This window comes from Acipenser ruthenus, chromosome 7 (genome assembly GCF_902713425.1).
Source record: "Acipenser ruthenus chromosome 7, fAciRut3.2 maternal haplotype, whole genome shotgun sequence".
NCBI classification, from domain to species: domain Eukaryota; kingdom Metazoa; phylum Chordata; class Actinopteri; order Acipenseriformes; family Acipenseridae; genus Acipenser; species Acipenser ruthenus.
This window is the reverse complement of record NC_081195.1, coordinates 13,504,225-13,519,912: the sequence shown is the minus strand read 5'-3', so window position 1 is coordinate 13,519,912 and position 15,688 is coordinate 13,504,225. Positions and strand designations below refer to the sequence as shown.

Genomic DNA, 15,688 nt, shown 5'->3' with positions numbered 1-15,688 from the left:
ACTGAATAGAAATGTCATGATTTTAAATGTGTAAATGTATCCAGGCTTTAATAGTGTACATTTTCATAATGAATTTTATTTATTGACCTTCTTAAAAGAAAATATAACATTGTCTATTATAGAATCTCTTTTGTTTAAACAATTTGTTCACAATTGTGTATGCGTATCGAAATATTGTAAATATTAAATTGCTTATCAAGTTGTGCTAATATTTTGACTGCGAATGGTTTAATTCGATATGTTGTATTTTGAGTTAATTGAAGGCATATTGTGCTGAACACATGTGCACAAACTATACATGTTTAAGACTGACCAAAAAAACAAAACAAAACAGAAATAAAACATAACAATAATATTTGGTTGCATGGATTCTTAAATTAATTTAGATGCCCATTTTATTACAACATTACACAAGTAGACGTTATAATGTTTTAATAATCAATTTAATTGGTTACAATTATTATAACATAATATAAAATTCAGTCTGCAACACGTCAGAATATTTTGTTAACAGGCGTTATAACGCAAATGATAGTTCTACTTTTTATATGAAGATAACGCTATTGGTCAATTGCTAAATACCATTCGATGTGTTAGGGTAACTTATTTTTCTGTTACCCAAATTCCCTTATCTCCGCTTGATATCTGCAAATAAACGTCTTGGAATGGAGGTTTGTCTAAATTAAATCCGTTCTAATTTCTTAATAATCTCTTACCACATGCAATGTTCATTCGAGCACTACATCTGAAACTCTTTCAAGCCCTAGTGTAAATTAACTTTAGAACCAGCCAGGTCTAGGGGAGATCAGTGATCCTATTTCAATTTCGTATTAGTTTACTTTGGGTGTTAGAAGCTGGCATGCAAGCAGCTCTTCTCTCTGGATTCAGTGTGTTTGTCTTCAGGGGGCCTGGATGCCCTTTTGATCATTTCAATCTCTTTTTGGTATTTTATTCCTGATTGGTCGAAAGAGTTCGAAGGGGAAAATCTTTAATTAAGAAGATTATCTCTTCCTGGGATGAGAGGAGCTCCATTTCAGAACCCCCCTCGCTCTCACATGAGAACTTCAATCTCAGAAGCAACACTTCTTGGCATATCACTCTGCAAGAAAACCAAAACGAATGCATTTCTGTCGTTGACTATAAAACACTAAGAAATTCGTTTATAAGAAGGATGATGCTTTCTCTGGAATCGTGCTATTCACTATTTCTATTGATGGCCCACCTGCAGTCATGTTGTACCTGGTAAGTTTGTGAGGTTCTTACCCTGTAAATTGCATTTCGTTTTACCCGGTTGGCATTTCCAAAAACTTTACATTCTTGAATGCATATGGGAAATTGGTACTGAAATATGTTGTGGAAAAACTGGTATTCTTCTTGACGCTTATTGGCGTGCAGCTGATAGCATAGGTAAACATTTCAAACTTGTACATCTGTGGGGATGTAATTTCAAAGGTTTAGCTGTGGGCTGAATGCGTGCCATTTTCTTAAATCGTCATTACTTATTTTAATAAATATGTTTTGAAACATACTTAAAAATATATTTTAACAACAATACTTTTAATGATTTACGTTATGTCATTATATCAATTGTAAATTGGTTAATTTACAAGATAATCACCAAAAAGACAAAAATCCTCAGACCACTAAAAACAATTCCAATTTATTTTAGAATCTCTTCTTGTTAGATATCTGTAGGCCTACACTAAAGGGAAAATTATCACCAAACGAACTGCATTGAACGTTTAAGTTTTTCTTAGAGGAATAAAGGTGAGCATAACTTTTTTTTTTTTTTAACAAATATGAATAATCAACTTCTTATATAGGCTGCAGTTAAACATACGATGACCAGCAGGGGCTCTTTTCTACATACACATACGTCTTACGACGTGGGGAACAGAATATAAGTTAAGAGCAGCGTTTCTAGATGACGTTGCTCACACGATTCGATCGTATTACCTGTTGTATTTTACCGACGCCAAATTACCTGGTGTATAAATACGACGGGTGGATCACAGTCATTTCCTGCGTTGAATGTTGAGAAACATGCCTGCTCTAATGCTGTGCAGTTAAGACATAGACAGAGACAAGTCCAGCGACAGAGAGAATCGTCTCAAAGAAATGTCAATAGAAGATGTGTGCGCAGCATCTTTGACATGCTTTCTGATCAGGCAATTATATTGAAGAGGGAGGATATCCAACAGCTTTTTAAGTTTTGTGATCCCTTCGCTAGCAGCACTCATTTTGTTCGGAAAGCCTGTCCATTTCATCTTCATAAAGCGGTTGTTACAATGTTTTACAATGTTTTATTCGTGTTGCTGTTTGGGCACCTGCCATTTTTGTTTTTCCTATCCGCTTTTCCTCCAAACACAATTTTTCTCCTACAACCTTGCTTTAGCCTATATAAGCTCAATATATATATATATATATATATATATATATATATATATATATATATATATATATATATATATATATATATATATATATATATATATATAATTTTCTCTTCCCTTTTCTCTCTTTTGCTTTCGCGAGCCAGATTTATGATGATACATTGTTTTTAATCATCAGCCTACAATCACACGTAACTTTTATGCACTGAGCACGAGCATAATGCTAAGAATCAGTTTGCTGCGGAATAACGCGGAAAACTGATTTTCAATGCTGTGGGAGAATTTTTAGTTATACACTTGGGCCTTGTTTTTTGTTTGTTTGTTTGATAACCAAATCAATACTCTTATCATATAGGCCTGATCATCAATTGTGCTTTAAATTTACGTAATCATACTTGTTCAATAAAACTGCAAGGTTGAACGAGGAGCACTGTCAGTGTCACATCATGCTGAAACGAAGCTGCAGTTTACTTCAGTATCCAGTGCATTGTTACGACTGAACGAGCTGCTAAACATGCAGAAAACGATACAAATCACACCTAAGATCGGGTCACAGAGTTTGGCAATAGCCAAAGACTAACTCGGAGATAAACTGGTATGAATACCATTTCTCTCTCTCTCTCTCTCTCTCTCTCTCTCTCTCTCTCTCTCTCTCTCTCTCTCTCTCTCTCTCTCTCTCTCTCTCTCTCTCTCTCTCACTACACATAAGTATTTGTAAAGTTAAATGGTAAGTTTGTTTATATCAGTGATTGATGGCGCTGGTGAGCTTGTAAATTCCTTAGAATTTAAGAGTACCAATAAATGCTTTCTGTATTAACTGTTATTCAATAGTACTGCTTGTTTATAATGTGACGATGGGGGCCCAACTTTGGCATTTTATTTTAATTGCGGAATAACGTGGATTTTTATAGTTTTTTTTAATCAGAGATTTTTTTATTTTTTTATTTTTTGCGGAAAACTAAGATCCCTGGTGAAGACGGTATGTACAGGTGAGGTCTGTCGCGCGCACACGAGCAAGCCGTTTGAGCTGTAACATATTTATTGACCTGGTAAGGGTTTTTAAAACACCGAGATTCACGCCGTTGTATTGCAAAATATTACATTTGAATCTTATTACATATTGAAAGTTGATTATTATTCGAGAAGGTTAAACGTCAACAAGTTTGCACTTAAATATTTGCAAATTACTATTCAAGTTTGTTTGCGTATAATTTTACATCTTCAGTAGAAGGATGTAAAATGGTTAACAATAGCCTATCCCTATTCTATAGTGATCAGCAAGTAAGTCGCTGGTTGAGTCGCAATCTTAACCAATACCGCCTAACTTCCAATTTGCTATTAGGCCGCACAGTTCATTGGGCCGCACAGTTAAGGGTGTTTGGTTAAATATTTTTTGTTGTAATTCTTTCATCCAACTTCTATCAATTGCTTAAGCAATGTCAGCGTTTTCAAATTAAATCGTTTTACATTCTAATTTGCTGGATTTGTATAGGACATTTTTATTGAACTTGCAGCTGTTGAATATTATAGAAAAATGTTCTCAATAAACCGTATAGGTTTACATAAAAAGCCTAGGATCCCTTTTGGCGAAATTATGAAATAATATGTTCACTCTAAAAGCTTATTTACCATTGAAGTTGCAGAAATACAGTTTTTAGATTTTTTCCTCCCCATGATCTGCGTCTAGTGGGTTTTCAAAGAAAAAAACAAAAGTCAGACCACAAATGCCAAACAGTTTGTGAAGGGCGTTTTATTTCTCTGGTTTAACGGTGTGCCCTTTCTGTCTTCCAGGTCAGTGAATAATTTTCTGATGACTGGCCCAAAGGTAAGAACATTTCTGTTGATAATGCGCTTTTAGAAATCACAGAGGTGTCCATGCTACACAAAATCATGGGAAACTTGGAAAAGGAAGTTATTCATTAAGGATATAGGTATATATACTTTTAGTCCAATTAAAATAGATAAATGTTTCACTTAGATTATTGTGAAATTTGGGGACATTGGGACATTGTATTACTGCACTAAAACCTAGCAGTTTAAACAACTTAGGACAGTGTTTGTATTTAAGCAGGGAATGAACCTCCCACTCAGGGCAAGACATTCCAGATAATTCCATTCCCCTTGATAAGACTGCCTTGGTGGGCCAATTACCAGTAGATGAGAGGGGGAGCCTGTAGATAAATGGATGTGTGTGGGTTTTGAAGAGTTGCGCACTAGAAGAGAAAAATGGAGAGTGGGTTATGAAGTTAATTTTAAAATGTAGCCTACTTCCTTAGAACTTTTAGTTGAAACCCTCCCTGTAGTTTCTCATGCTTGACAAACGCTGGCACACACGTTAATCCTTTTTAATATTAATGACATGCGGATGTGATTCTGTCATTCTTTTACAGAAGCATGATTGTGTTTTACCATGCATTTGAAATCCTTTTTCTTGAATGTGCTTTTAACATGAATTTCTGGTTTATATGGGATAGGAACTCTTGTTTAACTGGAAGTAACACCAAGGGGGGTGCTGGTGTTCTTGGGGGTGAGCCAGAGGTCTCTTTAGCAGGAAACATTAGCAAATCTGTCACCATATTATTGGGGAGGGAGGGTCGTTGAGAGAACTAGAAACGTTCTCACTTGTTCCACTTACAGCTCCAAGAAGTTTTACAAGGCTTGGCTATTTAAAAAGGTGTAGATTGTGTAGGTCCTGATTGTGAACCAAGACAACAAGCAATGAGCTAAATCTTCTCCTATCCTTTGAAGACTGCCACTTGCCACCAGCTGAAGTATTGATTAGGTTTCAGTATTCTGCTAGTGACACGTGATAATGTTTTAACAGAGATAAATGGTTCCAAGAAGTAGAGATGTTCATGCAAGCTGATATTACACCACGTGCATTTAGACTAGTGTCAGGCAGGACAGAGCATGCATACAACCTCAGGAATGTATTGCGTCTTCTGTTTTGTGTGTTTATCAGTCAATGACCATTCCCCTCAAGCTGCCAGCAATGTGTTATGCATTGTTACTATATTGGGCTGTGACAGCAATATTTAGCTTGTTTTGCTGTATAAAGTCATTTTCAGGACATTGGTATTGGCTGCAGCCAGGCCAGTGCCGGCAGGTGCTATGAAGGATTCAATTTACAACACCAATCCTGGTCTGAACTCCCCCTAACACTTCGTGCTGACCCTCACTCAGGATGTCAGTTGTATTGAACTGTGCCAGTTTGTGTGCTGGTTCACTGAGGGTTGAGACCACCAAACTCACAGGTGCTAGAACTGAGGCTAAATCTAAATGTTACAATTGTATTTTCTGACTAAACATGTACTACAGTAACATTAGCTATATCCTAGAAGTAACAACAGTAAACCTAACTGTGGTCTAATTGATTTGCAGGCCTATCTGATCTACTCCAGCAGCGTGGCTGCAGGTGCACAAAGCGGTATTGAGGAGTGCAAATATCAGTTTGCTTGGGACCGCTGGAACTGTCCAGAGAGGGCGCTGCAGCTCTCCACACACAGCGGACTCAGAAGTGGTAAGAATTGATTTTTCTTTTTTAAACTGAACCTTAGACTGGGCGTATTTCTATATATCTGCATATGCCTCAGTTAAAGTTTTTTAAATCTGATATGCAATGTGACTGGTTATAAAGAAAATATTTAGGTCTCTTTGTATATTGATTGATGCATATTAGATTCACTGCAGCTGCCATCTTCCAGTATCTGTGACTATTGTCATTCTTGACTTATCGCTGTAGTTGCAGTGTGGGCTACAAATGTTCAGACTAGTCTGAAACCCATTATCATGCCTCTTTCCTAACTTCTACCAATATAATCTGCCAACAAGTTCCAGGTCTTATATACAGTGTTATAGCACAGTTGATTGAGAGTTCTTTCAAATTACATAAATCTATGTACTGTTATAGATAGCTAGCTAGCTAGATAAATAGACACCAACACTAGGGGGACACATATTTCACATTATGAATATAAATAATTGTGGTAATAACCACAATGTGATTTGTAAATGAATTTGTTTATTGGTTGTTGATATTCATTGTTTTTTTAACCAGGCTTAAGGCTAAGTGTAGTCATAGTACTACAAACAGTACACATGATGCATACAATCATGTAATTCAATCTGGTAGATCAGGCGTACTGTATTTATAAGTAGATACAAGCTTTAAGAGACTAATTGCACTGTAAATGTGGACTCACTTTTGATCAGAACCAAAAGCTTGCATCCCTTTACAGATTGCGAGTTGATAAGGTGTGATTCTCTTTGTCAGGAAAAGCCTGCCAATTAAAGGATCATTAAATTAGTGAAGCTGAAGTCTCAGTTACAGCCACTGATTCAGTCCACAGAGATTAAAACAAATGGTGTAATCCAACTGGGATCAACATCTTAGTGGCTTCTTGGGCCATTATGTGCTCATAATTACAAGGCTTCCTAGACAATTACAGCTGTCTCTCAATTAAAGGAAAGAATAGATACATTAGGGATATTTTAAAGATGAAAGGAGAAAGGGAACAATCTTTTTTGAGATTAAGGTTTTATCAAAAGTGGTCTACAATCCAGCACAATTTCCATTCATACTACATACTTGAAATGCCAACAAGGAATGGGTGAATTATCCAGAGTCCCAGCTCTGTGACTGTGAAACTCTAAAAGAGGACCTGCCTGGGTTTATATACAGTACTACATGTCTGTTCTCTTACTCTTCTGTCATCTTTTCTAAATCATATTATGTTAGACACCACAGGGATTAATATAGATCTGCTATTAAAGCAAACCCAACTATCTCAGTAAATTCATACACATAGCTACACAGATGTTTATCTGTCACATAAAAGCTTTTTATTAACTGAACAACTGGAGTTAGTAAATTAGTAGGTAGTAGCCTGTTTATCTTGCTTGCAATTACTTAATACTGTGTAATATTCTTGATGAAGTTAAAATTGCTGTTTTTTTTTTTTTTTAAGCAAACAGAGAGACGGCATTTGTTCATGCCATCAGCTCTGCTGGTGTCATGTACACTCTTACCAGGAACTGCAGTTTAGGAGATTTTGATAACTGTGGCTGTGACGAAACTAGAAATGGGCAACTTGGTATGTAAAACCATTTTCCTGCTATTCTACTTTTATAAAGTCCTTATTTAGCTTAGACATGAACTGCGTTGCTGTATTGAACTCAGCTAAAGGCCTGAATGAACCTGAATGAATAAAAAGCAGTGCTCTAGCACCACAATGCTTATGAATCCAGATCTATGTATCAGTATATTGCCCCATTCATTTCCTAGTGTGCCTTTGCTTTGGTCTCTGCAGGAGGGCAGGGCTGGCTCTGGGGTGGCTGCAGTGATAACGTTGGCTTCGGAGAGGTAATCTCTAAGCAATTTGTTGACGCCTTGGAGACTGGACAAGATGCACGGGCTGCCATGAATCTCCACAACAATGAAGCAGGCAGAAAGGTACATGGGTGCTTAGTTGCATTAAAAAAAAAAAAAAAAAAAAGATTTGGGGTGGAGTGGGGTGGGAGCTGGGGTGTGCCAATAATACTTATTTAAATATCAATTTCCTAGAATGCATTATAAAACTGTATGTTCCACTTGTAAATGCTATGTTGGTCTAGTGGGCTGCATGATACAATACAACCTTGTGCACTCAAGGAATCCAGTTCAGACCACACAAATTCATTAGCCCACCAATAAGGCCCCTAAAGAGAATGACAAACAGATTTTTTTAAAATATGTTTTAGAAAACACTCTCTGCCACCCAGGCATCCTATTCACCCCCTCGTTGGTAAGGTGCCACTCTAACCCATAACACTGTGTGCGCTGTAGCAAACTGAATCCCCAGAAGGGCCTATTACCAGATTTGAATGTCTTTTATATCAACGATTTCAACCACAGATTCTTGGGGCCAATGGTACAAGTCTTAATTAGAAGACCAGGGATGTTTAGTTTGGTTTTATTCTTGCTCTAGATATCTTACATTTTGGTCTTTGTGACACTTGGGAAACCCATGGTGATCACTGCTATGCTGTTTAAGTACTCTTTTTCACTGCCAGTACTCATTCCGCATGTTTTGTTTGATTCTTATGGCACCTGGAGCATCATTGTAACAGAATATGGACCAAAGAAACCCCTTTTCACTTCCCATTGAAAGGAACTTCTATTTGGTGTTCTTATAGCAGCAAGAAGAAAACATAGTGACAATAGCCATGCTAAATAAATTCTCCTTTTTTCACAAGCAGAACAATCTTTCTCAATGTGAACCCTTTCCCCCTCTTAGAAAGTGCTGCAACAAAAAGAGACGACCCTTTTGAAATAACAGATGTTTGTTTCTGGCAAAGTCAAGAGATATTGAAAGAAGATTCAAATAGATCTTGTTGAACCCCAGTTCCTTTTTATTTAATTAAATGCATTATCCCTTTTTGGAGCATATGGATGGAACAATGTACCATGTGGTAGAAGACTGCATTCCACTGACACCCAGATATTTACTGCACAAGTGCGGTACTTAATAGCTTCTTTGATTTAGACGGTTTTAAAAAAAGAAACATTGCTTCATGCATAAAAGTGCAGTACTTACTTGCTGATAAAAATATAGTTTGGTCATTAGACTTGTATGTCTAGTAATAAAAAAGAAAAAAAGAACTGATTATTACAACTGTTCAAATTCCCACCACAAGATACTAATAGTCTGTACTGTACGTTGTCCATAAGTAACAGTTAATACATTTAAATTACATGACACGACAAATGCATTAATAAAAAGTAGACCTTTCCAACCCAGTATTATTTAAACCTAGTATTAATAAGTAAATCTAAAGTATGTCTAAAGTAATTAATGCTTTGTGTACAGGAACCTATTAAATAAATCACACCCTTCTTTCCACAGGCAGTGAAAGGCACCATGAAAAGGACGTGTAAATGCCATGGGGTATCCGGTAGCTGCACCACACAGACCTGCTGGCTGCAGCTGCCAGAGTTCAGAGAAGTTGGCAACTACCTGAAGGAGAAGTATCACAAAGCCCTCAAAGTGGACCTCCTCAAGGGGGCAGGCAACAGTGCAGCCAGCCGAGGGGCCATCGCAGAGACCTTCAGCAGCATCTCCAAGAAGGAGTTGGTTCACCTGGAGGACTCCCCTGACTACTGCCTGGAGAACAGGACGCTGGGCTTGCAGGGCACTGAGGGCCGTGAGTGCGTCAAGAAGGGTAAGAATCTGAGCAAGTGGGAGAAGCGGAGCTGCAAGAGGCTGTGCGGGGAGTGCGGGCTGGCTGTGGAGGAGAGGAAGGCAGACATGGTGTCTAGCTGCAACTGCAAGTTCCACTGGTGCTGCGCGGTTAAGTGTGAGCAGTGCCGGAAAACCATAACCAAGTACTTCTGCGTGAAGAAGGAGAGGAGGGGCACAAACGAAAACACCGGCAGGAGGAAAAAACTCAGACTAAAGGCGGCGCACTAAACCCCCCCCCCCCCCCAAAAAAAAAAAATAATAAAAAAATAACCTGGCCTCCTTTACAGCCTGGATATTTAACTAATTCTCTCATAATCTGTAGCAAAAGAAAGATCATACCTTGGAAATACCAGCAAATACCTGCTTTGAAGAGTTGACATATTCTGTAATTGGATCTCCATTGTAGGTCATCAACAGTAAAGTCTGGTGCGATAGTAAGAAATAGAGTGGAGGAAAATACTGTACGAGAAATACAGTACTGTATGTAAGAAACTCCAAAAAGAAGGCAGACAGTACTGCAAACCCTTCTGATGCATGGTATTTAGATTTCATATTTAACTTTAACATTATTGGTGAAGGGACCACATTTTATTTCAAATGTGTAATTTACAAAATACAGATTTTCTTATAAGCTAACAGTTACCTGTCTGAAATAATTATTGTTCAACAATAGTGACATTTCATGACTTTATATAGTTTTTTGTTTGGAGGAATAATAAGGGCTGATGGTAAAACCATTAAGTTACAGAAGGAGAGCCGACATCCATAAAAGCGAGTGAACAATTACATTATTCTGAACAAGTTTATAAACTTACATGGAATTGTTGCAATTTCCACGTAAAACAATATAAAAATGAACATTTATAGAGATTTAGAATTCCTTCCAAAAATGCTTGGTTTCAATCTTTAAAAACAAATCTTTAACCCACATCCAAATGACATTTTGGTAAAGATTCCTATTGTGTTGATAATCTGGGAATTTCATGTCACATGGGTATATCAAGATGTCCTGAAAATACTTGCTTACTTCAGATTACCGTTTGAAGTAAATGAAATGTAACAGGGTAGCAAATGGTCCTATACTTATCCCTGAAAATTGGGTTCAGTCTTACTGGACTATTTAATTGTACATAAAATCAAGCACTTTGTACATTGTTAATTTATTGTACAGTTATAAAGGATTATGTGCTTATGTCTTTTGTTTATTATTTCAGAATTAGTTTTTTTTTTATTGTATGTTTTTGTGTTGTTAATTGTATACTATAAAACTGTAAAAAAAATGGTTTAACATTAAATGTGTGTACATTGATGTGTTTCTGAATAGTGTTTGTGTTGATTGTATACTTTTTCAGTGTTTTTTCATCTATTGGGAAGCTATCTGACTGAATGACAGCCCCGTGAGGTTAACAAGATTTATTATAAAGTCATATGCTGCCATATGCATATTAGTAGTAATTCAATATCTTCATATGTTACACCATAAATACATTTTAAAAACATATAAAACAATATCAAAACAAGAGATGCAACAACATCTTTTCAGCTGATATGTAGGCTGTAAAAGGTTTAATGTGCTTTTTTCAACATTGAAATTTAAAATGCTGCAATAGCCACAATATTGTATGCTTAAGCATCCATGAATGAATATGCAACTGTCTGATTTAAGGATTTGAATGATAGCCCCTCTGCCCATTTATAAATGTAACTTTAATCAAGCTACACAAAAATAATCTTGGTTTAAATAGATTAATTCTGTGCTTCATGAATGAAGTAGATCTTTACCAGATCAAAGCTATTGAGCTGGACTCAATTAACACAATAGCCTGTTGTCTGAAAGAGCAGTTTGTTGTTTTTCTAGAAATAATCTGTAGTTGTGGCAACAAAGAAAAAAGTACACCAGTGACATCTGACTCTGCTCCAGTGCTTCCTCATCATCTCTTTACATGCAGTGTGCCTGTTGACTATTTAATCAGTATAAGAAAGAAACAAAGAAAAAGAAAAAATAATCTGGCATTGACAGGCTTTACCATGGGTGATCGGGGTATTCAAATTCAAATTAATTTGATAGACCTATGCAGTTAAATAGCAAAGTTAACAATATTGAATTGTACAACTAAAACCTTTGACACAATTAAACAGCAATACGATAAAGCAGTACTGTAGTTGGTTTGTGACGATTACATTCATTAGTGTGAAAATGTGTTTTATTGTTGTGATGTGGAGATCCACATAAGATATTTAAGAGGATCCTTTTAAAAAAAGAATTACCCGAAAAACCTTGTTCATACATTTTATTATTTTAGAAACAATGGGGCCTATTTGTTCTAAAACAGTGGTGTACCACCACATTTTACAAAAATAAAAATATCTAAACTTGGTGTTTTACTTTTTTAGAGAAACAAACAAAAATAGACTCATACATACTGTAATAGATGTTGGTTTGGTAGTATTGAGTCTGGATTTGTTTTTTGTTTGTCTAAAAATAATGTGTGCACCACAGATAAATATATTGTTGATTGATTCTACAGAGATCTACAAAAATGTACACTTGAGGTGTGTGGAGGGTAAACAAACATTTAATCCTAACCAAAACCAACAAATCAGCTTTAACCCTGGCAGTTACAGCAAATAAATGTTTTCTGTAAGAATTGATTCTCTTTGGAACATCAACCAAAAGCACAAAAAATCTAAGACAAACCAAGTTCAACAATGTGTATTTTTCAAATCGGAGTGATTTTCAGTACCAAGATAAAAGACATTGATACTTTGTCAAAATGACTCTCTTCCATTCCTTTTGCACAAATTAAGTATTCAAGTTTTATATTGAGAAATATTTATATATATATATATATATATATATATATATATATATATATATATATATATATATATATAATGAACACTTATGAAAATGAAGTTACTTTCTGTTAAATAAGTTCAAGATAAAGCAACAACAATTTAATTATGGTTTTCATTCCTTCGTGCCTTTCTCAATTTCATCCATACAAATTCCTCTTTTTTATCCCATTGTAATAATCCTCAAAGAAAATCGCAAACGCCCTGCCAAATGGAAGTTCCCTTACTGTATAATAGAAGTTTAATTAACTTTGTCAGGATAGAGAAAGGATTTGTAGAAAAACATTAAACAAGTTGCCCCTCGAATCCTACTGCCTCTTCATTTTCTATGCTAATCTCCTTTTTCACACCACCTTCTAAAAAAAATGTTGGGAAAACTTCTCGTTGTCTGCGTAGGGCTTCCTGTGGATTTTTTTTATTTTTGGCCCACCTATTTGGCTCTTTTCACTCCTCCAGGGCAGTCCTTTGCTCGATTTAACAGTGAATGGCGAGCTAATCAGCCCCCTCTGAAATCTGTGGCTGCTGAACAAGCTAATCCCCTCTCCCCTCCTCCCTCAATGGCCTGTTGTCTTCAAAAGGACTTTGGGAAAAGGCTTTGCACAGATTCACACTGTTTCGTGAATAGAAGTTAGTTCAAGTATTGTACCCAAACAAGTGGGTTTAATAAACAAATACTTGCCAACAACCACCCCACCTGCAAAACCTCAACTCCACAGCAACACAAAACATGAGGGCCCTCCAAATGCGATGGGATCTGAAAAGGGATTACATTCCATTGGTTCTGTGGATTTCATGACAACCTTACTCCCCACAATAAAGGCATAAGGAAGCATCTTATTGACATCTTATTTACAAAATGCAGTACAAATCTAAACTTCCCATTTCAAACAGCAGCTACTACCATTAAGATCCATTTCAAAGCTTCAGTTTCCCCTCAAATGCTCAGCACTTCAGTAGGAGAATTGCATTAGGGATGGCCACAAGGAATGACTGTAGCAACTGTTTAAAATAATGGCTTGGCTATAAATAACAACACTTCCATAGTAGTCGCATTCCTAAATTGACTGCTGCTATAACTGTTAAAAGTCAAATTTGTGAATGCTTCTCTTTTAAACCAAGACACTTTTTTTTTTTTAATTTAGTCGTCGCCAATGGTTTTTTATGCAGGTTTTCTCCCCAATTTGGAATACCCAATTATTATTTTTATCCCGGTTCACCGCTGCAACACCCCGGCGACTCAGGAAATAGAAGCTGAAACGTGTTCCTGCCAATCTGTTATTTTTTGCACTGCGGATCCACAGCGAAGCCACCAGACCTATAGTGCCGGAGGACAACACAGATCTGAATGGCTCCACTGCAGACCCGCAGGCGCCCCATCAGCCACAGGGCTCACCGGTGCGGGGTGAAGCATGGATTGCCCAGCCTACCTAAGCCCTCCCTACCCGGGTGGCGCTCGGCCAATTATAAGAACATGAGAACATAAGAAAGTTTACAACGAGGTGAGGCCATTCAGCCCATCTTGATCGTTTGGTTGTTTGTAGCTTATTGATCCCAGAATCTCATCAAGCAGCTTCTTGAAGAATCCCAGGGTGTCAGCTTCAACAACATTACGGGGGAGTTGGTTCCAGACCCTCACAATTATCTGTGTAAAAAAGTGCCTCCTATTTTCTGTTCTGAATGCCTCTTTATCTAATCTCTATTTGTGACCCCTGGTCCTTGTTTCTTTTTTCAGGTCGAAAAAGTCAATACCTTTTAGAATTTTGAATGCTTGAATCAGATCACCACGTAGTCTTCTTTGTTCAAGACTGAATAGATTCAGTTCTTTTAGCCTGTCTGCATACGACATGCCTTTTAAACCCGGGATAATTCTGGTCGCTCTTCTTTGCACTTTTTCCAGAGCAGCAATATCCTTTTTGTAACAAGGTGACCAGAACTGAACACAATATTCTAGATGAGGTCTTACTAATGCATTGTAAAGTTTTAACATTACTTCCCTTGATTTAAATTCAGCACTTTTCACAATATATCTGAGCATCTTGTTGGCCTTTTATATTATGCGCTGCCCCCTAGGAACCCCCGGTCACAGTCGGCAATGACATAGCCTGGATTTGAAACTGCGATCTCCAGGCTATAGAGCGCATCCTACACTCCACGCGGAGTGCCTTTACTGGATGCGCCACTCGGGAGCCCCGAGACACTTATTTAATATGCAATACTTCTTTTGCGTGTTAAAAACCACCTCTGAAAAGGTCATTACACAAATAACTTTTGTTATCCTTAGGCCTGTACAATTTCACTACATCAGGTACACCAGAGGATGAACGGGAGCGACTTGCAAGTCCAGGTTCAATGACTCATTAGGAGAATGAACTTATTTATCTGGCAGTTTAATAAATAAATAATTATTTTTTATTATTATTTATTTCTTAGCAGACGCCCTTATCCAGGGCGACTTACAATTGTTACAAGATATCACATTTTGTTTTACATACAATTACATTATTATTATTATTTTTTTATTTTTTTTTTTTTACATACAATTACCCATTTATACAGTTGGGTTTTTACTGGAGCAATCTAGGTAAAGTACCTTGCTCGAGGGTACAGCAGCAGCGTCCCCGCCAGGGATTGAACCCACAACCTTCCGGTCAAGAGTCCAGAGCCCTAACCACTACTCCACACTGGAATGATTAATCGTTCAATTAATGTGCTTCCCCACACAATGCAAAACTCCGCTAAGCAAGACTGAACCAATCCTTTTTCAGAAACACATTGCAGTACAGTGGACTAAATGATTAGTTCCTATAGTGAAAGACTGTCACTGGTTCATAAAATGAAATTGCCACAAAACATCCCACTGCCCCCAAAATCTTTTTACACCTACCGCTTGTTTTGAAACACGAGGTAGGTTATATTAAAAAAAAAAAAAAAACACAGAATGAAAAAAATAAAACTTTGCTGAATGAAAATAATTGTGGCAAATGGAGCAGTGAGGCACTTCAATTCAATGCCTTCAATGGACTGTGACCATGTCTTCCTATAACATTCGTTCCTTGCAAATTTGTACTGTCTACATCATTTAAATGGATCATAGTTATTCTTTAAATTCAAGATATTTTACCAACCTTTACTTAAACATCTTTTAAAACTAATACACAACTAACACCCCAAATGGTCAACTTGGGAGATGCGGGCACAGGAGATCATTGAATAACTGAT

At 36.9% G+C, this 15,688-nt stretch overlaps 1 protein-coding gene across 1 annotated transcript; it reads left to right on the top strand.

Moving 5' to 3' along the window:
• The first annotated feature begins 942 nt into the window (after positions 1–942).
• On the top strand, positions 943–9,842 carry LOC117414647 (protein Wnt-8b). The gene is made up of 6 exons (XM_034024409.3): positions 943–1,242; positions 4,185–4,218; positions 5,775–5,913; positions 7,361–7,486; positions 7,703–7,845; positions 9,278–9,842. Exons 1-6 carry the CDS (start codon positions 1,172–1,174, stop codon positions 9,839–9,841), a joined length of 1,077 nt encoding a protein of 358 aa, XP_033880300.1. The 5' UTR covers positions 943–1,171; the 3' UTR covers position 9,842.
• Positions 9,843–15,688: the final 5,846 nt, after the last annotated feature.

Excerpts from the sequence above, each read along its gene's own strand:
- LOC117414647 (XM_034024409.3), top strand. The coding sequence starts at position 1,172 with ATGATGCTTTCTCTGGAATCGTGCTATTCACTATTTCTATTGATGGCC. Across the intron at positions 4,219-5,774 it reads TTCTGATGACTGGCCCAAAG|GCCTATCTGATCTACTCCAG; the intron begins GTAAGAACATTT and ends ATTGATTTGCAG. Across the intron at positions 7,846-9,277 it reads ACAATGAAGCAGGCAGAAAG|GCAGTGAAAGGCACCATGAA; the intron begins GTACATGGGTGC and ends TTCTTTCCACAG.